Raw genomic sequence first — 26,729 nt, forward strand, 5'->3', positions numbered from 1 at the left:
TCGGGTTGGAATCCCAACAATAGTTGGTCGATATGAATTCCACACCCGGTTCTCAATGACGCAAAATAAGTCAGGCTAACCGTGGGAAGTTTCGATGGATTTCCTCTCCATGTAACGCAAATGAGGGTTAGTTCCATCAAAAAAGTCCACCACGAAGTTACTTGACACATGAGTTCCCTTGTCTTCTGGATTGGGCTCAAAATTACAAGGCTACGGAGTTGAACATTGGTAGTCGTAAACTCAAAATTGGGTCGACTATTCAACGACAGTTGTAAAATAAAATCTTCGATCTAAAAATTCCATCGTCTTCTGAGTTGGGCTCAGAATTAAAATGCAGCGAGTTGAATACCGCGGTATAGGTCGGTTAATAAATACTGATGATAAAAATCTTACTTGTGTTGTAAAATTTGTTGTAGTTGTGCTGTTAAATTTCAAATAAATAAATATTTTTTTTAAAAAAAATTCCAAAAGTAATGAAAGGAAAATTTTTTTGAATAACGGGAAGGAAAACGGAGAAGTGTTTTGAAACTTTTAATTGCATTACCCTGTACTTATTTCTTGATTCAAATTCTTAACGAGGTCACTTGTCTTCTTATAATTTTCTTCTTCTGGTGTTCTTTTTCTGGTTCTTTAATCATTTTAAGGTCTTATCATCTAACAATAGTTTCACTTCTGGGTACCCATCTTCTATCACCACACGATTTGGTTTCTTTGTAACAACTCCAACTTTCCCTCTGTATCTCATAGCCTATTACCGACTCAGAATCTTGAAGAAGCTAAATGAATACCTTTTGTCTTTTTTAGGTATTACAGGCTGTGGATCTACTCATGCAACCTAGTACTACTCGTAAGCGTGGTGGCCTTTGTATCAATAGCTGCATGGATTATCTCTGACTTCCGAATGTCGCTCTTTCCCTCCATCGATCTCCGCCACCCTAGCCTGCTCTATGGCTACCTAGCCCTCGCTCTTCAGGGAGGCATCTTGCAGGCAATCGGCTGCATCGGGGCCATCCGCATGAACGAGCGCCTCCTCAACGTCTACTGGACCCTCATGCTGATTCTCCTGTTCGGCGACGTCGTCTTGGGAGTAGTCTGGCTCTTCCGTTTCCACAACATCTCCAGCCACCTCAGAGAAGAGCTAAGAACACGACTGACGGAGAAATTTGGCGTCGACGCCGAGTTCCAACTCCTGTGGGATCGCATCCAAACGGAAACGGAATGCTGCGGCGTGGACGGACCACAGGACTTCATCGACAGTGAGTGGTTAAAAAAGGACAGGCAGGAATATCCCCAGCACCATCAGATGGTGCCCAGAAGCTGCTGCAAAATGCAGCAAAGGTCCTCCAGTTACCACGAGCCCGAACCTCTGAATATATCCTGTGTGGAAACGGACAGAAGTCCGGGTTTCATTCACCTTACCGGTTGCTACGATTCGGTCCACAGGTGGCTTCAGCATGCGGCTGATCTTCTTTGTGTACTCGGTTTCTGCGTTATAGCATTCCTCAAGCTTTGTTTTGTCGGCATTCTTCGTTATGAGATAAGGGAAATGATACAAAAAATCAGGGTCTTGCGCGATATGAGCGAGTCACCCGGACTTATGGACCCGACGGGACCTGCCAGTCTCCTTCCGGGTCCGGCCATGGCCGCCAAATTCCGGCGCCAAAGAAGCAGTACCGTCGAACAGAAGCAACCTCCCAATGGTAACAACAATGACGCAGACCCTGTTTCGTCCCCTGCGAAGAAAAGTTCGAGCCCTGTGTGAGACTTTATTCTGATGAGTACCTAACAAAGTATCTATCATTATAAGAAAATATATTATCTATAAATAAGAGGGAAGCTCCCTCTGAGCCTACGATGATCCAATTTTCAGGTCATTGGAAACAACATTAGTGAGAAGACACCGTTATATAGTCTATATAACTTTGCATTCATGTAAATAATGAATACACTACACACAGAGGAAGAGAGCATTCAGAGTTTTATTCATACAGGTGCAATTTATTGAATTCCTCTTTTTATGAATGAGCTTCAAAAAACTGTTAAGTTATAAAATCATCCCCCCCCCTACATAACTTATAACTGCGCATTCCATGTAGGGAAAGGGGTAAAACAGCTCGCTGTTTTGTCTTAAGAATATTTTCACAATAGTAGGACACATGATGAAACAGTTCGTGGCGACCTATTTTTGGACTCATCCGTTTCAGGGGGCCGTAAAAAAATTAACAAATTATTATTGAAGCCAGTGAGGTTTTATTAAGTGGGGTAATAGGTACTACTACAACTGTGTAATAGGTATCTAATATACTAATTTAAGTACAGTGGTTATAGGCTTTTTACGGCTTCCGAAATAGATAAGTACCCGTACTTTCACAATATTTTTCGTAACAATAATTAATTTCAATAATTAAGTAAAAAATTATTAAAATTAAAAAAAGCCATAACCGAAAATGATTTATTTAACGTTAATATCATTATAAATCACATGGCGTGAAAAAGAGGAATTAAAACACGTACGTTTAGATTTTAAATAGAGTCAATTCTTGATTATCCAGGCATGTATTAACGAGGGCAAACGTGAGGTAGATTATTGAATGGATTAGTTAGAAAGACTTTAAAACAAATGATATAATGAAGCTTTCTTAATCCGATTACCTATCTTATTGGTGCTATTAAAAACATTTTTTTTTGCGTTTATTTCCCTTCCCGTTAAATCAAAAAAGAATTTTAAATAAATCAAGACCCGTAAAACTCTGATACATTACCTCTGGTTTAAAAAAAATCGATTTACCATAATTAAGATATGACTAAAGTTTTTATTGACGTGCAATTGAAAAAAAACATATCTATCCTTGCACTTACATTGCGTTTTGAATTGCACGGCATTTTCACCACCGGAGCTATAGACAGGACTTGATTTAAAAAAACTATAAGTATTTGCCTAAATTATATAACAGAAGAAAAAAAACGTGTATCCTAAGAATATCGTAGATAATCGTTTATTTAACGAAATAAATTTTTCACTAGCGTGTTAAACTATACACTAACTAGTGCAATAACCGATTTTTAATGAGTCATATGATTGGCTGTTTTTTTCCGACAAATCGAACTCAGATTACTGGTTTTCATGAATGTTTTATTTACACTTTGATCTCCAAAAATTATATTTTTAGACATTTTGATTTTAACCTTATGAGCTCATATTATTTAAAAATACATAAAATTTTAAAATTGGCATACCATTGCTGTGACACGGGTAGAAACTTTTCTTTAAGGAAAATGAAATAGACTATAAAATTAAGCAACAAAAAAAAAAGAATAGCTAAGAGAAAATGAAAGTAATCACCAGGTAAGAAAAGGTAATCAGTTTCAACAATTGTAAATTGTCAAAAAGGACTACGTGTAATCCGGGGATTATCTCCTCATTAACTAGTCAGGATAATTGGGAGTTGACTGTACAAGCTACTTAAAAAAAGTTCCAATGGAATGATTTTGAAATACTTCTATTTCTACTTATCTCAATTCATTCCTTCTTAGGCATTTTCTACAAGCGCATAGAGATCAGATATTTTCTTTAGGGAGCTTTTCGTACGAAAACACAGATAAGTACATTACAGCTAACCACAAATTTTGAATTTACAAAAAAAAACACAGTCTTTCAAATTATATCAATAATCGACGAACACTATTAATGAGTTCAATTAGAACTTCTAAGTCTGACGAAAGATCTCCGAATTATTCCAAAAAAGTAAATGAAAACAGTACTTAATTATATTTGTAATAAAATATAAAATCCAAAAAAATAAGTAAAAAAATTTTTTTTCATTGATATCCAAAAATTTATTAATAATTTATTTTGTAAATTAACGAAATTTCAATCATGAATAACTGTTTCTACAAGATCTGAATAACTGCGAATACTTGCAAATTTTAAAAAAATATAGTTTGGAAGGGAACCTAGTTAGGAAGATTTTACCTTTAACGCAAAAAAAGGCATCAATGTTTCATAACCATAAAATTTTTTAAATGCTAAATATAATATTTTTTACTTATTTTGACCCAAATTAATGTAAAATAATGAAGAAAAAAATATGTTTCATAAAAATTTTGAGCCAAATGGTTAAACTTAAGTTAATATACAGATATGCATTTGAAATTCTTTTATTTATTCCCAGTTAATTTGAATGAAGTAACGAGCTAGTAAACCTATCTAAAAATTATAAATTCAGAAACTAATTATTTCGAAACTTTAAACAACTAATAAAGGTTTTTTAATAAAACTTCTTATGAAATACTTAAGAAGTAAAAATTTTCTTCATAATTTCATTCATAAAAGAGGATATTATCAAGTTTAGTAACAAAAAAATATTCGATTCTTTTTAGTAAAGAAAAATGGAATTTTTTAACGTAATTTGGGCACAATACGTAAAGAATTCGTAAATATTATTTCAGAAATAACAGTAAAGAAAGAAGTGTGGTAGAATAATTGAGTCAATTAACCAAAGTTAGAATATAAATGTATAATTATACATATTTAAAAAAATATTTTCATTTTTAATAAATATATGAAAAATAATATTATTCCATAACAATAAAATTCATAGGAAACATAATTCATAAAATAATGTAATTCATAAGAAAAGCTAGAATAATTTGAATTTTTCCTAGTTAATAAGTTTCTCTGGGGAACAGTTTTAAATATAAAACATTTGAAAGGCAAAATAAAATATCCTAATAGAATCATAAAAAATAAATTAGCAAGTATCTTGATTTTAGTTTTAAAAAAAGTTTTTTTTTTAATAAACGCAAAAATTAAATATTATCAGAACTAAATAATTAATCCGTTTTTGATTTTATGGATTTTCATATTTTTTAAAAGACGATAAAATATTACGATTTAAATCAATATTTTTGTATCAAGTTAAAATCGTGATTTAAATCAGTATTTTAAATATTTCAATTTAACTTTCGAAATCTTACTTAAATATTTTAAAATTGAAATATTTCTGATATCGTGCTTTTTAATCTCGGAGATCTTTCAATGTTATATTTCTTACAATTTCGTATAATCTCAAATTTTTGAGAAAAAAATACAACTTCAAATTAGCAGGCAGTAATGATCAAGCAAAAAGAGTTTGGTGAAAGGAAAAAAAAATAACTTCACCAAAACTCTTCAAGTGCCTAAACATAACCGTTCTGCCAAATTTATCATTTAAGCGATAATATATCGCATATCAAAGAGAAATTTAAGCACTTTTTCGTCACTTGACTCTATTAAACATAATCTCCACTGAAATATCACATACAACTATTTAGGAGAGTTTTCTTAAATTAGTTTAGATTCATTTATTAGTTATAGAATTAGGTCAGATTATATAAGAGATATATTTAAATATTAGAAAATATTTCTACATATCACACATTATGTTAAGAATTAAAAAAACACGACAGTGACTAACAATAATTTTAAAAAAAGTCACCATTATGTTATCAAATATGGATTCTTGACTGAGGACAAAGAATTCAAAAAATTTTTTTATGTTATCAATTATAAACACGCGACTAAAAACAATCCTAAAATAAATTATCTTACCAATTGTGGGTTCGTGACTGAGAACAATAATAAAAAGTTATATTTGTTACCAATTATAAATCCTTAGTAATCGTAAACCCAAAAATTGGGTCGACTGTTCAACGGCGGTCATAAAATAAAATAAAATTATAAATCCAAGACTAAGAATAACAATATAGAAAATATTTTAGGCTAACAATATGGGTTCACAACTGAGAGTGATAACTAACATACATTTTTAAAAAAAACTATTATTCTACTATTTATGAATTCATGATCATGATCAATAATAATAAAAATTACTTTATATTAACAATTATGGATTCATAACTAAACCTTATGATAAAAATATGCGTGTGTGCTACCAATTAGAAATTTAAAAATTCAGAAAATATATAAGGTTACGAACACGAATTCACAACTGAGAGTGATAACTAATGTCTATTAACGGCGATAACGATTATTAAGCGTTTTGTTACTTTTTGAGAGCTAACGGTAAAAACAATTTATCCATTAAACCATTACATTAAACCATAAAAACCATTACATTTATCAAACTCTTTTTACTTTGTAACCAATTATGGATTTCTGACAAAAAAATTTCCATTTCAGAAAGAAAAAAAAAAGAAAGCCAAGTTCTTTCTTCTACAAAATCAAATCTCTGACAATGATGTAATAGAAATTAATTTTTCTTGATAAAGGGGAAAATTAAATTTTATGTTTATAAAGGTTTCGAAATCTGTGGGAAATGCAAATTTTTATTTTATTAAGGTATCCAACTGGGTGTCTATATTTGAACTTTTTTTTAATCATATCTTATAAATTTTTGAATAAATACTCTACAAGAGTTATGATGATTTCGAATTATTTTATAATAAAATAAATTGTTTTGGTTTTTTTTTTCTTTTTTTGGCAATCACATACTTTTTTGCATTTTCAGAAAAACGTTGATTTTGAGAAAATCTCTTTACTCTTAATATAGAATTCTTCAAAATTTTGTATGTAGATTTTTTATAATGTTATCTATGTTTTGAATTAAAAGATAAGTTTTAAGTGTGAACTTATTATTTTTATGAAGCTCTAAAATAAGAAAGTTTAGAATTTTTCTTTAAAAATCAATATTGAATAATATATCTAATTCTATTTCATTTTATATTTGAATTTTTTTTTTTTTTTTAATTTTAGTTCAAAACACAGGTAAAAACTATTATTGATCTTCTAGAGAGAGAAAAATTATTTTGCTATTTATGCATTAGTTTGTTGCTGAGCTGTTAGCGTGTCTTGGAAAATTTATATTTTTTATGCCCAAAACTGTCTTTATTTTGAAGGAAAAAAATTTAAAAATTTATGAAATTTGCTTTGTGAAATTTTAGAACCCCCGCTTACCAAAAATAAAATTAAAATTTTTATTAAGGACGTTTTAAAAAAAACCAGTTGGATACTTCAAGAAGAAAAAACTATAAATTTATTTTGGCAAAAATTTTAAAAAAATAAGAGAAATTTAAATCAATTTAAAAAATATAAGGTTCCACTTGTATATTTTGAGTATTATTTTAAACCATGAAATGAAACTAAAAAATTTAATTTAAAATATTATTTTACTTATTTAGGAAAAAAAATACGCTGATATAAAATTTTAGAAAAGAGATTTCCAATGAGGTGTACAAAGTATAAAATTTGTTTAATTGTTGACTTATCACAAAATTAAATTTAAAGTTAAACACTACAGGGTACGTAATGTGAATGCACGTATGTAATGTACGTACGTAAAAATGTCGAATCTCACAAATTTCAACACTGCTCGTAAAACAAATATTTAAAACTAACGATGCATCTAAAGACCTAGTAAAGTATCAATTATGCACTTCTACAATTGTAAACATTTCAAATTTACTTAAGATGAAAAACTAAAAATGAAAATAATTTAATTTCACCTCTTCTTTTTATCAAAAATAATTAAAAAAAATTTTTGAGAAACATACTTCCTTTTTTGGGAGGGAAAAAGCTTACATTAATCATTTAATATTTACTATAATACTAAATTCTTTACTCCATAAAAACATCTGTTTTAGGCATTTTTAGAATCCTTATTAAATATGACTTAAAAATTGCCTGAGGAAAATTTTTAAAAAATCTCAATTTTAAAAACTTTAGTTCGCAATATTCGTTAAGCCAATTAAAAAATAACTTTTACGTGTTAAAACTATGAGCACTGATTCTTGTTTCCTTCATACCAACTAATTACACTAATCGATCGAAGCTATAAGTATTGCTATCCGATTTCATCTATGTATTGATAGATATACTGGTTATTTAAATTCCGTTTAACTATGAATATATATCTGATCTAGGTTTTGACCCAAGAATTGCTACATATTTGGTAAATAGTATTCATATCTATTCAATTTACATATTATAAACAAAATTTTATGTGAGAATTGATATGTATTTGGTGATTTAAATTCCGTTTTTTTATCGATACATATTTGGTTCAGGTATTATATATCGGATTTCATCTATGCATTGATATACATTGAGTGATTTAAATTACATTTTGGTATCGATGCATATTTGCTCTAGGTGTTATATATCCAATTTCAGGCATATAATGATTCAAAATCCACAATGCGTTGAATTGTTTTCGTCAGGTTTTTAAAAAAAAAATTTCTCTTAATAATATTGATTTGTAATCCCTAATATGCAGGCAATAATTTTTCTTTTTTGATAAGGATACTAAAAACATGCGCTAAAAGTAACAGTGACAGAACAATGTGTAACTCAAAGAAAAAAACAATTATTACTTTTTCAAGTTTTAACTTAAGTTTCTCACCGAAAATTACCAATGCTAAGTTATTAATATAAAAATAAATATAAATCTGAAATAGATATTTACAAATATGAAATTTTAACTTCAAAATAATGTCTACCCAACATTTAATAAAAACATAAACACGGACAAATTACCTCTAAAACGTCCAATAAAAAAAAAGAGATCAAAATTCCAGTGTGTAAAAAATGTCTAGTCAAAAGTAACAAGAAAAATATAGTCATTTTGAGAAATGTCAAAGTAACGTTTAAAGGGCCCAATTAATAAGGGGGCCTCATGACAGCATTTCAAATGGGGGAAATACACGCATTTATTGACAGGTGGGAAAGGCCTTTGTAAATAACTAGAAATTTTAAAAAAAGAAAATCTATACTATTGAAGAATGTTGAGGGTGGCAGGAAATAATGATATTGTTGCCTTTCATTGTGATGGAATTTATGAGCAATGGACGTCCACTACTTCTAAAAAAAGTTTTGGAAATCACTCTCGATTTGTGTTGGAAAAGTTTCAGTGATAAAACATATTCATTCCATGACATTCTTCAGAGACTCTGGACAATGAAGAAACAATTATCACACATTANTTGGCAAAAAGCCAAAATGTCAGAAGAGCGCGGTTCTCTCGTCTCATAACCAAGAATCGATGATTCTTGGTTTCTAGAACTCTATATGTGTACTCTATAAATTTGCATTTCTAGAAAGAAAAGTCATTATTTTCTTTTATTATGTTCTCTATTTGCTTTGTCCCAAAGATGATAGAAATGTAAGAGGAATAATTGGATAAGGAGACAGTTTAATGAAATTCCAACAAGTTATAAACCTTTTTATTTTAATAAATATAATACTAGAAGCTTATTTATCCCTTAAATTATTAACTTCCAATACTTTTTAATAATATATTTCGTATTAGTATTAGATATTATGAAATCAAATAAAAAGACAAAAAAACATGAAACGCAATCTTGAATATTAATAATCTGTCGAAATCTAAATACACATTACAATATAATAATGGCCTAGACACTAACAAATGTGCATAAAATTCGACGGTATGTTTGAGCGTGTTTTTCGAAGTATTGTTCCCGATAATTTAGACACAGACGCCTACTTTTATTTTATTTTATAATCAGAGTTGAACAGCCAACCTATTTGTGGATTGACAATTATTAATGTTCAATTGGCAGCCTCTCATCCGACCCGGAAGACAAAGGGACTCATGAATCAAGTACAGGAACAAACTAGCTTTTGTGGAGAGCTTTTTGATGAAACTAACCCACAGCATTTGCGCCCCACGGAGAAGGAAACCCACGAAAACCTCTCATGGTTAGCCCGATGGCAAGGGTACTCTTGCCCATGATTCACTTACCACGAATGACAGTCACTACGTCAGTGCTGTGGTCAGCGTGAACTGAGAGCAGAATTTCTTTCAACCAGCCTTTAGTGAAATTCGAACTTGTTCATTGGTATGACAGACGCCATCGTGAGCATATGTGTGTTCTATGAAGTTGACGAATGTTTTTTCGAAATGAAAACATTCCCTGTTCTGCAGCCTGTGTCAAACAGTATAATCTAAATATGAAATAAGGTATATTCCCTGAGCTGCTCAGAGTTACCCTATGGGACACTTGTGGAGCGAATTTAAATTACTCTTAGGAACCAAAGTATCGCGTCCTAAAGCTACAGGTGAACTTTCCACATTCTTTCAGCTGGGATGGACACAGATTTTCATCGAATGTGTCCTAAGTTAATCTGACGGTATTCAAAAACTTATAGCAAGAAAATAGTTAAGTTTTTAAAGTATGGAGAAGGTGATGGCTATCCCCCTGCCAATAAATCCCTAACCCCAATACACAACCAATCTCCCGGCCTCCTCACCATACTTTCAAACCACACAACCGTGTACGGAGGTTTAAAGCTCTGAAACTGACGAAGATATTAAAATGGATTTTGAACGACTAAGACATCATAGTCAAAAGTGCAGTCTGATCAGACAACCATAGGAAAAAAGTGCAGTCTGATCAAACACCCGGCTTTTAGCATGGGAAATTGAACCCTGGACCAAGCCATTGCAAGTAAATACTAAACCCACCCCATTGAATGGGCGATCTGAAAAATAATTTTCTTTGGTGTATGGTGCTTTTGATTCATCCTTGAATATGGACCATGGTCTGTAATGTGTTAGTCAGTCTTGTTGTGCCAGTCCTGTTGTGTCAGTTTTATGTGAAAAAGGCCTCATTAAATCAAAATTACTTTACTTATACGCTTTGTAACTAATTATTACTACTACTAATTATACTAATACTAATTTACTAATTATACTGAAAAAAATTGCGGATAAAATTACGGTAAAAAATACCGGCTTTCAAGATGTCGGTACTTTTTACAGCTAAATCAATTTTCACTGCAACATGTTACGGAACAAAATATCTAGCATACCGTAATTTTTAAAGAAATAATTATCGTAAAATCACTTAATCACTCTAATTAGCTTAGAACAGTGTTTCCCAAACTTATGACTTTTGTGTACCCTTTCTACATTTTTCGTAACGCTGTGTACCACTAATCAAAAAATTAATGTATTTTTTACCATAAAAAATTGCACAAAAGTTAAAAATCATAACTGGCTGTTGACACCACTAATTATTAACTATTAACTTTGGAAAAAATACTCAATAGAAAAATACGTAATCGCAAATTTTCATGGCTAGCTTTGTTTTTAAATAAAATTTTTTGAAATTATCGTTTGCTGTAAGATATTTCGCATGCGAACGAGTACCCCCTCTAAACTGTTCCCGTACCCCTGGGGGTACGCGTACCACACTTTGGGAAACACTGCCTAATCGATAGTTTATTTTTAAGTCGATGGAGGGATATTTTGTTGTTTGTCTCATAACCCAAATTCGACTTTTAGGAATTTTTCGCATATTTGTAACTTCACGTTAACAGATTCTGATTGTTTCTATTGCTTGTGTCCTCTAAATCTCTTTGGTGGCAGTCGAATCTAAATAGTCGAAGTCAAAATATGTGAAATATTCCTAAAAATCGAATTTAGGTTCTGAAGCAAACTGTAAAATATACATCAATTGAGTTAGAAACTAGCATGCACTAAATACATCAAGGTGGTAAACGAACTAAATGTCAAATATGCAGATAAGTTGTCTTCCCATTAAGGTGCTAATTCAAAAATATGTTAAGAGTACATATAATGAAATTAAAAAAGGCTGCCTTGTACGTATAAACAGATGAAAAAAGAGTGTGTATTTTGTGAGACTGTACTAGATCTAGATAGTGGAATTGAAGAGCTTTAGTGATAAGTCACACTACACAGAAACGTGAAAATTGTGGTGTATTTCAACAAAAATCTCTCCAGAACACTTTGAAATGGAGGCTTATCGTTATATTGATCCCACTTGGTGAATGGTAGAAGTACAAAGAGAGAACGCTTAACATTTTTACTGAAAAAGCAGTCTGGACAGTGTTTAAACAGTACGTTCTACTGGTAACAGAGGTTTCGTGTCCTCCTTGTTTCAAAATTTTTTTTTTCTTCTTAAAGAAATGAGTCGTAATCTAGGTCGCTTTAATACCAAATGAACCAAAATTATCTGACGAATTGCAAAATCGCTTAATGAAAAACGAAAGGAGGAATGAAGCACGTTTCTCAGGAAACCAGATTTTAATCTCTATCCAAGATTATAACTAATTACAAATTTTAGCAACAACTGGCGTTGCTTACTGGATAAAGATTATAACACACATCGTTTTCTATGACATGCCAGATTTTACCAACTGAAACATTTTGCCAATGCATTTGTTGGTTTTGTCGCAGCGTCTCGGTTGAAAATTATTTATTATTTTGAAAAACCTAGCTCTATAGTTTTTCCCAGTCAGCAGCGTCATCTGTAAATGAGCTTTGTAACAAATTTCAAGCATTGGGGTGAATGAAACTCGTTTCCAACAGAAAATACTTTTCTTATTGATATTTCAAATAACCAGTCAATTTCGGAGCAGCCGGTAGAAATCAAGATTTTGTAAAAATTAAAAAATTACAATAAATAAAAAAATTAAAGTGTGGCTGTTTAGTCTTAATGGAATATTGATTTAAGATAATTGAATTGCAAAAATGGATTTCATTCAGGTTTTTCTCGACTAATTTGATGTTTTTAAGATTCTTTTTTATTTTATTTTATCTATATCTAAAAAAATCATATTTTAATAGATTTTTGAAAAAAGACTATGGTTTTACGAAAATGGAAATTTTTTGACATTTTTTAGTTTGGATGTATTGATTCTTCTTTTAAAAAAAGGAAACAAAATGAATGTATGTATGTTATCAAATAAATAAAAATTTATGGTAAAAAATGGTAAAAAATTAATCGATAAATAAGAAATGCGTGACCAATACCCAAAATTATTCAAGTCACAGATATTTTAACGAGATTCTGCACTATTTTCTAATTCTAGGTGATAATGGAAAATAAATAGAAAATTCATTAGAAAATGGCCAATGAATTTAACTATATAAGGTGACATTTTCAAATGAAATAATTTGAATAAGATTGTTAATATCTTCGTTCGATGAAGTTCATGAATAACCACGATAATATCGTATTTGATTGTCATCGATAATCAAATGTTTTCACCCTGCCTAGATTTTTTGATGATTTTAACGCCTGCATCGTTCTTTTTAAACAGTAATCCCTTTGCAATCCTTTATTTGATTAATTTTTGATTCCCATCTTACATTTATAGAAATATTTATTAAGAAGGCAGTACAGAACAATTTGCAAAGTGAAAATATTTGTTTATTTAGTAAATTGTTAATCTAATTTCGAAGCTCGCGATATAGTAAAATTTCATATTTATAGTTGTTTGACAAAACCATTGTATAATTATATTATATTATTCATAATTATCATAGGCGCGCTATTAACAATAAGCATAAAAAAATAAATATCGTAAATTTAAAAATATCGTTATCGCGACGTATCGCGAATATCGCCTAGCTGTAACATAAAAAACAATAAAACAACTATAATATAAATATGCAAGTAGCTCAGGTATTTAAAAATGTATTGAAACTATACGACAAATGCAACTACAATGATAAAGACATCTCTTATACAAAAAACGTAAACCTCGCCTTAGAGAGGAATGTTTATGAAAACTTGCCGAAATATTAAGAGCCTCCCACTTTCTAAAAATGCCTGGTACCGAAATACCATAATCGTTTCTCGCTATAAAATCCCTCATTCCTGATAGTGTTTGATTCTAATCTCAGCAACAATCACAAAACTCAACAATGTTTATTATTTATTAACAAATAAACTAAGCAAGCTTGAAACCATGATAAATTTAACTATGCTAAACTTAAGCGCTATGAGGTTTATGTACCAAGATTGAAACTACCTTTACAAAACAAAGCTAAAATCGAAGATGGATCATCCTTTGCAAATCAAGAGTAGAAAGCGTTCTCATACCTAGGTAAAAATCATTTTCTAAACGTTTATTTTAGATTTTATGACCTACTTCCGAGATTTTTTATTTATTTTTTTATTTAATGAATATATTGAAATCAGAGAATAATTCTCAATTTTTGCATATTTTTATGATCCTAAGCAATGCTGTCTTAGAATAACTTCTAAAATATTAAACAACATTTCTTTTGCATAAAAGAGAGGCCCTTTTTCAAACTGCTGGCATTTTCATGACGAGCATACAGAACGAGATGACGATAGAAAAATTCTTACCTAAGAGTAAAGAATAACTGTTTTTAAATCATAACAGTTTAAAAAAAAATAGCATATTATTCTCTAAAATACGTTATGACGTCATAGACTTCGAAACAAAACAGCATTAAAACATGTAGTATAAATTTTTAAACTTAAGTTTGAAATACCCTTAAATTTATAATGTTCTCTAAACTACAAGAGGCTTACGAAAATTAGCTATTCTATATAAATATTTGAATATAAAATATTTTAAACATAAAATATCTTTTTTTATATAAAAATAAAAATCATAATTAAACTTACGTTTAAATTTTTGTGAACGCAAAAAAAAAAAAAAAAAAAAAAAAAAAAAAAAAAGACTAAATGTGTGTTGTACGCTTTTCATGTCCGATACCATTTTTACTAGATCGACTAGGTCATCTTCAACACCATAATCCCGAATAAAGGGTTTTAAGAGTCATAAAAAAGCAGGCTAACATAAATATTAATAAAAAAAGCTGCACAACAAGATCAAATAAAATAATAAAAAAAAGCAGGCGATAATTTTGGAACTTCTTGGAGTTGTGTGTTTTCCAGAGAGTTCTTTCTTTCACGAGTGCTTTTATAATGTTCTACATAATATTAATTGAAAGTATTTTTAGGATTAACTTATAATAAATGTCTTGCCGGCGATTTTAATATAAATATGAAGATTAAAGAAAGAAAAGAGCTTAGTAAGAAACGGCTGAAATTGAAAACCAATCCAGCTCATTGGATGACAAGAGAATAAACATCAATTGATACAGTTTTTGCAAACCATGGCTTAAAACGTTGTGGCTTTTAATGAAAATGTATCCAAAAAGAAAATTGGACCAATGGATAAACAGTGATCGCAATAATGTTGTCACAATTTTCTCTCTTGTGTAATTAAGCTCAATTATATTATTTTTATTTTCAATTACTTCTCATAGTGATATAGTCAAGCTAGCGAAATAATTTGTAAAATGGCAGATGATGCTATTTTATCAATTGCATGCAGGTCAATAAGCGATCTTTTCCTGTTTTTTTTTTCTATTTTATTCAAGAAAACTTTTTGTACATCAAATGAAAAAAGGTTTGATAACAAATTGTTTGGTGAATAAAATCATTACTTTTTCTAAGTTACGCTTAATTGATGAACAAATAATGGCACGCTTCTCAGGATTTTTTGTAAAAAGTAATTAGCCGCTGATATCTTGAAAAAAATTACAAATTAAAGAGTGCGATAATGCTAGCAAAATCCAGACTTTACTTTTTAATTTAAATTTTTAAAAAATACAATAGCCTCTTCCAAGTAAGGGGCTGTGCATAAAATAAACTTAATTATGACATCTATTATTATAATAGATTATATTGAAAAAGTCAATATCTTGTTTTTGGAAATGTTTTGAAAAACATGAGCTGTTTATGAATGGTAATTTTAAATTCCTCCGTGCTTACGGTTACGAAATAGTCATTTATTAAAATAGTTCATTTGAAACAGTTTTACGTACTGAATTATTCAATGTAACAGTTTACTTTCGAAAAAAAAACATTAATATGTTTCTGTAGTAATATGCTACTTAATCCTTGTAAAAAAAATCTTTTCTTTCGGCTTTTTTAAAGCTATGTATTTTATCAATTTTCTTTGCCAAAAATATTTTTTTTTAAATTCTTTTTCTACCTTTTTTTTAAAAAAAAAATTTAAATTTCATTTTATGAATGCTATAAAAAAATTTTGGCCAAAACTAAATATAGGATATTTTTAATTAATTTATCTCTTTTATTATTGTTAAAATAGATTCTTCGCCAAAAAATAACATAATATAACTTCTTGAACTATTTTTTTTTTAATTCAAACACTGTTTTTATTATTCTCGTGACAGTTTTTTAGCCAAAAATCTATAAAAGAACGTTTTTTGGACTTTTTTTTTAATTCAAACGATACATTTTATCAAAGTTTCTTGGCCAAACAGTTTATTGGCCAAATATTAATATACAAAAACTTCTTTATATGCTTTTTAATCAAAACGGTGCATTCAATCAATGTTAGATCATTTAAAATGCAGAAAATAACTATAAAAAAATGTTTAATTGTTAAAAACTATCAGGGCAACAATTAGTTAAATCACTATTTCATTAAAAAGTTTATAACAAGTTTAGAAAAATAACCTCCAAGCCTAAATTTTAGGTATTTTAAACAATATTTGTTTCAAACAAACTGCAAAAAAATGAGCAAAAATAGATTAAAATGATGCAAACAAATAGTCAAGAATCGGATCTAGATAAAAATTATGAAACTAAAATCATTGTGTCTCTCACATGTATGCGATTCATAAAAGGTTAATCAATCATATTTTTTTAAGAGAATGTGTTGTCCATTTTTTAAACTTTCATCACTGCTGATTTTTCAGTTTTTAAACTTATATTGTTCGTTTTTCTGCAACTTTTAAAACAGCTTTTTCTTTAAACTTAAAGCATTGTAAATTTTTCGAACTGAATTTTTACAACTATTATTGTTCGTTTTAACAAACTTTTAGCATTTGGTAGAGCCAAAACATTTTAACAGAAATCGAGAGAGAAAGCGGAGAAAAAATTCCAGGAAAAGATCACGATGATGTGCAAATACAGTCAACCTTTTAAAAAATTAAGAAGAAGAAAATATTAAATTATATATGGACAACATATAAAAAAAGTAAAATCTGAAGTTTAATTATCTCAAACAGTAAATAAAAAACGTCATTTTAAATCTTAAAAAAAGTAAAGAAAAGAACTGATAAGAGAATAAAAACTGTTAGGAAATTTTTGAAATATTCAAGACCGCTTAAAAAGAAAATGAAAAAATCGCATGTAAAATCAGTAAAAAAAATTTACTTTTGCTTTCATTGTGTTGCAAGAAGTGATTAATAAAGTCATAATTTTAAAAGAAAAATTAAAAGCCTTTTATAAAGTAGCGCAAAAAATAATTAGATAACAAATTGACTGATTAAAAAAAAAAGTCAACTTATAAACTTGATGTTTGTTCATATTTTTCTTCTTTTTATTCAATAATTATCATGTATTTCAAATGCATGGCATGTAAAATAAAAGTAAATAGAACAAAATGTCTAGAAATAAAAAATAAAACGAAAAGAATACTGATTTACAGCTCGAAAAAAACTCATATAATTTATTAATAAAATATTTAAAAAAATATTTTCTAAAACATTCCATTCAATTGAAAAGCTAAATAACTAATCCTAGAGCTTGATGAATCTTCATAAATGCATTTATTACTCAATTTAACTTAAAAATGGTTTTTAGTTTCAGACTTCAAGAGAATAGTTTAAATTACATGTTAAGTGCGCAAAAATAACTTTTGATCCCTTACGATCGAATTTTCACGTTCTAGGACTCAATCTTAATGGTTTGGGGGGATGCCCGAAGTATATTAATTAATTAGTGCAGATGATATTTTTCAGTGAACAAAAGCAAACAAAAATGTTCTTTCTCTGCATAAATATGCGTTTTTTCGACGGATTCCTGACCCCCAAAATGTAGGGGGGAAGAGTTGCCGCAATTTGAGAAATGGGTCTCAATAATTTGGTCAGAAGAGAGGTCAGAATTTTATAAACTGGCATACGCGCCCAACTTTTTTGAAATTCACACTGCTTCTGAAAAATCAGAACTAGATATACATGCTTTAAAAAAAAGTCTACAAGTGTAAGTAAAATGCAATTCTTTTGATTCTATTTACACATTTGCATTTACTAAACACAATATACAAAAACACAATAAAACAACAACAAAAAATGCCAAATTTTTCAAAAATATTAACTTCTGATTTTCCCCTCCGTTCGTGATGATAAAAAAGTATAACTTCAGCCAGTTATTTAAGTAGAAAAGAACCAAAGTAAAAATCTTTCTTTGTGATTACGTTATTCTATGGACATTAAAAAGTATAGTTATCATCAAGAAAAAATTTTAAATTATTCTTTAATTAATTCTTTTTTTTTTAATTTTGGCCCATTAATTTACGATTTGGCCCATTAATTACGTCGTTCTGTGGAACACCTATGCATTTTATAGAAAGCTTATTTCAGGGATGGCCAAGTTCCTTGATAGTCGAGCCATTTTTCAAAATTTAAAATTTTTCGCTAGCCGCAATTAAATACGAAGGTATGCAAAAAAAGGTATTAAGAGTTTTTTACAGAAATTATATTTATTGAAAACATATAAGTAAAAGTACAAAATATGTGCATTGAATTTAAAATTAAACACATTTATTTTACTTTTTTTATTAATTCTTTAAAATTTAGTGAATAATTGGTGACAGCACTTCTCAGTTATTCTTTGAGATGGTGGTTAGTTAATACTGATCGGTGTTTGGATTTCACGAATTTTAAAGTGGAATAAAATGATTTACATAAGTATGTTGTTTAAATATTGAAATAATTCGACAAGAGCAGCCTTTTTTAATTCAGGTTAGTACTTCGATTCTGGTCCAAATTTCAGTAATTCAGAAACCGACGTCGACTTATATTTCAATTGTAGAGCTTGATCTTTGCATCTCTATTAACTCTAATTCTTCAGATGCTTTTTGTGTCATAATTATATTGGAAATGGAAAACTCACCTTGAGTTGAACAACGTTGCACTTAGTCTTTCATATTTGTTCGCAGTAATTTAAAAGACATTTTGAAACACATACGGAACGATAGTAATTTTGTTAAAATATAATAGCACAAAAATGAAAAGGGAACTCTGGTACATTTATCGAGAGCCACAAATAATCTTTCAAAGAGCCGCATGAGGCTCGCGAGCCGCAGGTTGGCCACCCCCGGCTTATTGTTTCATACTTTTTCGATTTGTCACTTGATGTTCGACAGCAGTGGCCTCCAATCCCCGGGACGCAGACCGGTACCGATCCGTAAATCCGGCAGTTCAAGGAACATTAAATTATTTCCAATTTATTTACTGTGTCTCACGGATTTGTACGACTTTCCATAGATGAGAGGTTAACCGGGAGCTGAGAGAGGTCACCTAAGGCCGCAAAAATGCTGCATAAAAACAGTAATGCATTTCTTTAAAATAAAATATTTGGATTTTATTTTGAAGACATGTTTAAACGCAATTAAATTAAAATGATTAAATCAAACAATCTAAAACATAAACCCTGAACAGGCCGCTGCAAAATTGTAAAACGTTTACCGGTTCGCGGTGATAAAAAAAAAAAAATAAATAAATAAATAAATAAATAAATAAAAAAACTGGGGAGCACTGCTCTACAGAATTCCTAGGTCAGGAGCAATGTAAGAAATGTTTTATCTTTTCATACTGGTCTATAGAATGCCAGTTTTTCCAGTAATATTCCAGTAAAAGGATTATGCATCAAAATCAGCACCATTCACGTTAATAAAAAATACGTTAAAAAATAATTGCGCACCTTACTAAACGATTTTAATAATGTAAAAAATGTGATTTAAACCTAATGCTAATAAAATAAAGCTTCTAATCTAAAGTTCTTTTAAGCATTTAAATACCCATTATTTCACGTTATGCAACTAAAAAGGCCCGAGGAAAAGCTTCGATTGGTTACATGGCATATTAAAAATTCCATATATATATATGAATTCATTTAAACATTTAAAATGTATCAGAACAAATAACATCCTATGACCTGAAACTTCAGCAACATTTCATTTTATTCAAATGTCTGGTATTCTCTAACGTTTTGCTGAAGGCATTTTATCGACTGACTAGAACATTACACGAGGAACTTACTCGGGAACAAAGCAAAAAGACACACAATCAAAATTTTCTAAAATTGAGATTGCAAATAGAAAGCCTAAGGGATGCGAGCCTTTCGATTTCAAAACAATACTTTGGAAATATTTCATTTAACTCAAGTTTCGCATGTTCCTTCCTATCTAGCGTGTACTCTAATTTTGCGTGTAATACTCTGAATACTCAATTTTTGTGCGTAATAAAATACTGAGATTAATAGAATCTAAAAAAGGATATATTAATATATAAAGATGAAAACAAAACAAAAACTTAAAACTATAACAAAAAAAGGTAAAATATAAAAATGAATTGCAGAGAATATAACCCTTTTTAGTAATAAATGGATTTCGTAATGCACAAGAGCATTTTCTGAAGAATACTTCAACTAGACAAGTAAAATACTCATTAAATATATGAATCAGTAAGTAAACCACTTAAAACAAACTCGCAATGCAAAACTTTTTCGTCATCTCAAACTTTAAACAAATGCATTCTCAGAAGAGCATTTTCGTTGATACATAATGAAATTATTTGAGTTAGAAACTGGATGAATCAGAATAAACTTACTTTGACATCTTCGAGAGCCTTAACGTGGATATCCAGGACAGATCCTCCAACCACGACCTAAAGTATGGAAAGATGTCAGTTCCGTTGTTATAATATTACCTTAATACGACAACTTTAATTTTCAAAGTTCTGCAGAACAACGAGAGGAAAAGGAGATTTAAAGCAGTTAGAAGAAGATATACCCAAGAACAAAAAGCAATTAGTGAAGAAGAGGTAAAAAAATTAGAGATAATAGGACATTTAAGGACAAAAATAAATTATATCAATGGCATAATTTCCACAGAGACGAAAGCAGAGATGACAGCAAAAACTAATGGAACTCAAAACAAAATACAGTAAAGGAAAAAGATGACAAAGCCAATAAGTTACCAGTAAGATATTATTTATTGTCAAAAAGAAAAAGCTTAAAGAGAAATATAAAAGTAAATTAAGCCTATGTTAAAAGTTTTTTAGTATCGGTATTGTTTTTAAAAAGTCTTTTATTTATTGCTTTTTTAATTTAAGGAATGTTCTAACAAAATCGTGTCTAACACTTTGCAGTCTTAAACACAAATACATAGAACTAGTTTTTATTTTGTCAAGTTCTAGTTATCTTTTCTACAAAATTAATTGCAGTTTTTTTTTGGATTTTCACATAAAAGTATTTTTAGTTATTCACAAAAACTTTAGATAACTATTAAATGCAATGTTAAAAAAAAATTATAAATAATTAATAATGATCACTTTTATGGTTACTAGCTTAGAAGGAGCAAATTTTAAATATTTATTTTCAATGAATGGCAATAGATGTCACTACATACTGCACATTATTAGAGGAAAAAAATATTAAAAACATTTTTTTTTCCTTTACAGTCCTACGTTCCATTTAAGTCATGAGTAAAGCATTAAACAGCATACATTTAACAACTGATAATAAATGCAATTTGTGATAGATTGAAAGAGTAAAATCGAGAATTGGAAATGGGATTGGAGATATATGAGCAAAATTATTTTGTACATTTTAGGAGGCCTCTAAGATAACCAAATCTAATTATCGGTACGTAAAGGACATGATGATGGTGAATTTATCATAGACTAATTAAAATTCTGGCACTTTGCAAATGCCGCCAGAGTTTTGAAACGCACCAAGCTAATCTCTATTCTTGTCATTTTTTAGCCTTATTGTAATCATTTTATATATTTTTAGTCTAATTAAGAAATGTGAGCAGAATTATTTACTCAATCTGACTGATTTTGCTTAGACTTACAGCAATATAACTTTAAGGCTATTTACAATAACCTTTGATTAATCTGTGCATATTGTTTACCTCCTGAAATATACCAGGCTAATTAAGCAATCGAAAAAAAAATTTATTACCTAAAGGTATGTGAGCTCTCTGCAATAAGCCTAAAAAGTGTTAGACTAATTAGAAAATACTGACTGCTTTTCCAATTAGCCTATCTCATTGCAAAATGGCGTCGGTTGTTTTCAAGGAGCCTAATTATTCAGTTAACTTATCTGTCTCTTACGCTTGTTAGCCTGATACTTTTTTCGAAGTTGCCAAATTGTATTGTTACCTCGTATTGTCGATTACTTTCTTCGGGTGGAGAAAAATGGAGCACAGATTCGAAGCTTGTCGCTTATGAAATGGTTCAAAGATTAAATGCATACTTTGAATAATAATGAGAGAAAAAATCCTTCTAGCCATTGATATGCTATGCCAATCTATAGCCATTCGATGGAAACAATTGTTTATAATCTGCCGCTTTATATAAAAGAACCTAAATTTGACGTTTCATAAAGAAGGAGCATAAATAGAATTAGTCAGAACAAAGAAATCGATACACAAAGAAAAGCAAATGATTAATTCTAACTTTTTATTAAAATAAAAGAACATTAACAAAAGAACATTAGCATACCGGTCTCCCAAAACAAGATTTCTTATCAATACTTTTACATGAATTTTGAAGAACTCTTGATGAGCCAGTTCCACCAGACCTATTCTTCAGATTATTAAGATTCACTGCAATTTGAGAAGCAACTTTAGCGTTATTCATCAGGAGTCCGATATCTAAATAGTTGAGGGTTACATCAAGTGGTGTTTATTATTACATGAATATACAGAATGTCTCAAAATGACCACAAAGGATGCTCAATAACATCCCTGCAGGAAATCATATCGGAATATGGCTGCACGGAGGGTTGGGCACATCATAAAGATTGAAATTTGCATAGTGACCAGAAATGTCACCGTACGTCACTTCCCTATGGACGGTGTTTTCAACATAAATCTAAACAACAATCTCGAGCTCTTGACCTGCTCTACTTCCGACTAGAAAGTATACAGCTGCTTACAACAGCTTATTCTGCGAGGCGATATTTTCAAACAGATAGTTTTGTTTCTGATTAAAAAAAAAAAAAAAAAAAAAAAAAAAAAAAAAAAAGAATAAATTATATAATTTCGGAACTCAAATCTGCTGTATTTCATAAGATATTGATGATATTTAGCAATTCTGGTGAGTTTGAACTGAAAATTGTTTCAGTTATTTATTGTTAAAAAAGGTAGCATGGTGGCTAGATTTAGTAAGAACTCGTTTTTTTTTACAGTTCCGATTTGGCCTCTTTTTGCTTGTTTATTACTGTTTGTTCCTGTTGCAAGGCGTGCACCATCATACGGTAGTGTGAGCCTATTGTTCGAGCAACGAGATTAAGCTTATTTTACAAATTATCATCGTTCTCAATTAGTTATTGTTTTTAATTTCAAACAGTTTCAAATAAAAGAAGAGAAATGGCTTTCTGACATGTTAACGATAGTTTTTACTTTGTTGTCTTCGGAGATCCGTTTTACAGGTTTCATCTGTCTTGCATAGAAATGTTCACGTGAATAAATTAGCGTAAATAAACTCAAATTAGAAAACTCAAAAAAAATTTTGAAGGAGAGAACATTACTAATTCCAACTTCAAATACAAGAAAAAAAAATTATATTATTTTTTAACTTTAAAGATTAAAGTTCCTTTTAAACTTTCCTTGTTGTCAGGTATATTTTTCTGACATTACTGGAGGCAAATTTTTGATCAAAGCTGTCAAAAAAAAAATTCCATTTGAAATAAAAATCTTAGAAATAACTTTAAAAAGTGTATCCGTCAACTTTACGCTCGGTGTAAAGCGAGAGTCTATATCTAAACATTTTGTTAACAAAAACAATTGTGTATTCTAACAACAATGGTGAGTGAAAAATTGCATGTTGATACAACAGCAGTATTGAGTGGGGAAAACAATTGCATAGCTTAATTTTTTTTAATTACTTCTTTAATTTTAAAAGCTATTTGAAATTTGCTTAGATTAAATAAATTTCAAAAAAATATGGGTAAAAGTAAAATAAATCCAAAGTTTTCATTTTTACATTTTCACGAAATTAAATTATTTTTTGTATCCAAATTTTTATTCGGTTTGGCGATTGTTTTTAATTTTATTTGGGGAATCGAAAGCAATAATTGTGTTTCTGAGATTTATATGTATATTTATATGTTACACAAAATGTAGATGTATAGGATGTTCGGTAAAGATCTCACCCTACATGTATTTTTGCATTGTTATCAAAAATTAAAAAACACTTCCAGGAAGGTGAGAGTAATAAACAACAAAACGGTTGGATTATGAAGGGGTACAGAAGATTATTAAAAATGGTAGAAGATTTTTAGAAGTAACTTCTCATTTTAACCTCCAATAAAGCATGTTTTGAAATTTATTATATACACATTCTTCTTCTCTAGTTTCGTTTGTTTTTCTTTTTTTTTTCTCTTTTAAATATTAAGTTAATATTCCCAATATATATTACTTTTCCGTTTTCATTTTCATCGATCTGACATTAAAAATTTGCAAACACTAGACTGCAAAAAGTTGTTGATAACGAGGTTTACGGCATAGATTCAAAGTAAAAATAATGAAAATTCATGCTTTTTAAATTTAATGTATAAAATATTACTGTTCGATCTTCCTAATATAAATAACTCGTCCATCTATTGTTAAAATTATTTTATCTATGTGCAAAAAACATAAAATAATATCGTTATTATTAGTTAAATTGCAATAAGAGTTATTATTTAATTTTCAATTTATATGTACAATATAAAAATGCACTAAATGTTTTTATATTACATGTAAAAAAAAATTTAACTAACCATAATAAATTTTCATGTATTTTATAATATCTCACCAGTACGATAATTAGGAACTAAAATTGTTCAAAAGCTAGCCTATCATAATTTCAGAAATTTCTCAGATAGCTTCACTCATCGGGTAAACAAATGAATAAATTGGTGTAAACAAGTCGAAAAATGTGTTTACTCTAAAATGCATCGGTCTCTAATCAATAAGAGGATTGATTGTTCCCCGCAACGATTTTAAGTGTCTACCTTCGTTACTGATAGAATCATGTTCAAACAACATTTGTTACAGTTATGAGGATAGCTAGAAGCGTTATATCAACAAGAGAATTGGAAATTTTCATTTTCTCCTTCGAATAGAGTCGAAATAAAGATAATATTTAGCATACACATTAGAATATCGCTAACATTTATAAAAGGAAACATGCTTATTTAAGATTGACGTACGGGAATGCAATAAGGTCGTGATTATATAATATTTTTAATTTCTGTATGCGCAAAACATTACACGCTGGCTATCACAAACTGAGGAAAAATGACTCAAAAGGGCACACATTGTACACATAATATTGTACAAAATAGCATGAAAAGTATTGAACCAGACAAATAGGGTATTCCAGAAATCAGCATATGTATGAAATCAATAAAACAGATGCTTCAGTTTTGAATAGAAAAGTACCTTCAGATTGGATAACGATCACTCCTAGCAGCAATACAGTATATACAGCGATGTGTAATGCTTTCAATTAAGTGGTCTACCAGTTCCGTTGGATGTTGGAATGTTCTTGCGGTTGTGTTGGAATGATAATCGACGATCAAGAAAACAAATTTGAAATAAGAAAAAAACGACGTACGGCATGCTGCTTTCGTATAGGAAACGAGGCTATTTATTTTCTACACAAATCAAAATTAGTTAGGGGGGGGGGGGTAATATGATATTATTTTTTTAGACAGACCCACCCAGTTACGCTGTAGATGGGGTAAAATTAAAATCCTTGTTTTATATTTTTTGTCAGCGCCATCTACTGACGAAATTTGTAACTTAATAAGAAAAATATGCTAGTTTCTATTGCAGAATACAGAAAAATTTAAATTTTTTATCCTATTTCTTTTAATTGTTTTCTCAAATATCTTAGCCATTTCTGCGCCACCCAGTATTTTTCCGAAAAAAACATTAAATCTAAAAAAGTGTTTTCCGATATATCTACAATAACAAAGTAATTATATAAATAAGCTAATATAAGCTAATATATAAAACAAAGTGAATTTGATTATTGATGTTTCGAAATAGGTGTATCCGTACAGCTCATGTACAGTGCACCTACAAGACAAGTAAAAAAAAAAGGATACTAGCTCTCAATGAAGCTCCGTCACTGAGTTCACGAACTCTATTCAAGACAAATGGCGTGACATCCTTTCCCTTAACGCCATTGGCTCTAAACAAATAAAAAAAATATTTTAGGTGCACATCAAGGGATGCCAAGGCCGGATTAACCATTAAGCACACTAAGCACGTGCTTAGGGCACCAGGGGATAGGGGGGCACCACAAAGCCTGACTAAATGTGAGGAGTATATAATTTAATTTTTTTTTAAACATTACTTAAAAAATTAATTATTTTGAGCTTCCATTTTAAGAGTAGATAACAAACTTTTCTAAGTACGAAATTTTACATAATAAAAGAAAAAAAAACAAAAGATGTTATGTATCAAAAATTTTTGGTCTTATAATTAAATTAGGTAGCGAATTTCTATGCGATAAAAGATCTATTTATTTATCCATTACAATGATTCCATAACATACTGCTACGATTGATGTTTACATAATATTTTTCGCAGTTGTAGCAAAGTTAATACTTCGTCAATTTGATTTTTTTATGTAAAAAAAAAATTATTTACAACATTTTGATGCAATGATTTGATGATGCAAAATATGTGATTTTTGATGTGAAAAAAAAACTGTATTATGCATGTTTGCAGTTTTTGTGCATGTTTTTGTTTTTATGTGCTGCACATTTTTCAAAAATATTTGCTTACACTTTATTTTTAATTATATTCTCATTGCAACTGGAAAAAGAAGTCATCAAATTACGTAAAGGTTGTGTTACAAAAATTTATTTCAAAATTTTAC

The 26,729-nt window shown here is 29.5% G+C and overlaps 2 protein-coding genes across 8 annotated transcripts in view; one reads left to right on the forward strand and one right to left on the reverse strand.

The window, feature by feature from the left end:
* The window catches only part of LOC107440819 (tetraspanin-9-like), a 231,209-nt gene extending 228,533 nt beyond the window's left edge, over positions 1–2,676 (forward strand). For all 3 annotated transcript variants that reach the window (XM_043040728.2, XM_043040727.2, XM_043040730.2), the window contains one exon: positions 805–2,676. In XM_043040728.2, coding sequence (XP_042896662.1) covers positions 805–1,762 — 958 coding nt within the window. In that variant the 3' untranslated portion in view covers positions 1,763–2,676. The remainder of the gene's footprint in view (positions 1–804) is intronic.
* LOC107440814 (uncharacterized) overlaps positions 1–26,729 on the reverse strand; it is a 651,143-nt gene that overhangs the window by 559,865 nt on the left and 64,549 nt on the right. For all 5 annotated transcript variants that reach the window (XM_071180814.1, XM_016053861.4, XM_016053866.4 and 2 more), the window contains exons 10-12: positions 25,951–26,036; positions 22,353–22,504; positions 20,454–20,510 (exon numbers count right to left, since the gene is read on the reverse strand). In XM_071180814.1, coding sequence (XP_071036915.1) covers positions 20,454–20,510; positions 22,353–22,504; positions 25,951–26,036 — 295 coding nt within the window. The remainder of the gene's footprint in view (positions 1–20,453; positions 20,511–22,352; positions 22,505–25,950; positions 26,037–26,729) is intronic.

This window comes from Parasteatoda tepidariorum, chromosome 5 (assembly GCF_043381705.1).
Source record: "Parasteatoda tepidariorum isolate YZ-2023 chromosome 5, CAS_Ptep_4.0, whole genome shotgun sequence".
NCBI classification, from domain to species: Eukaryota; Metazoa; Arthropoda; class Arachnida; order Araneae; family Theridiidae; genus Parasteatoda; species Parasteatoda tepidariorum.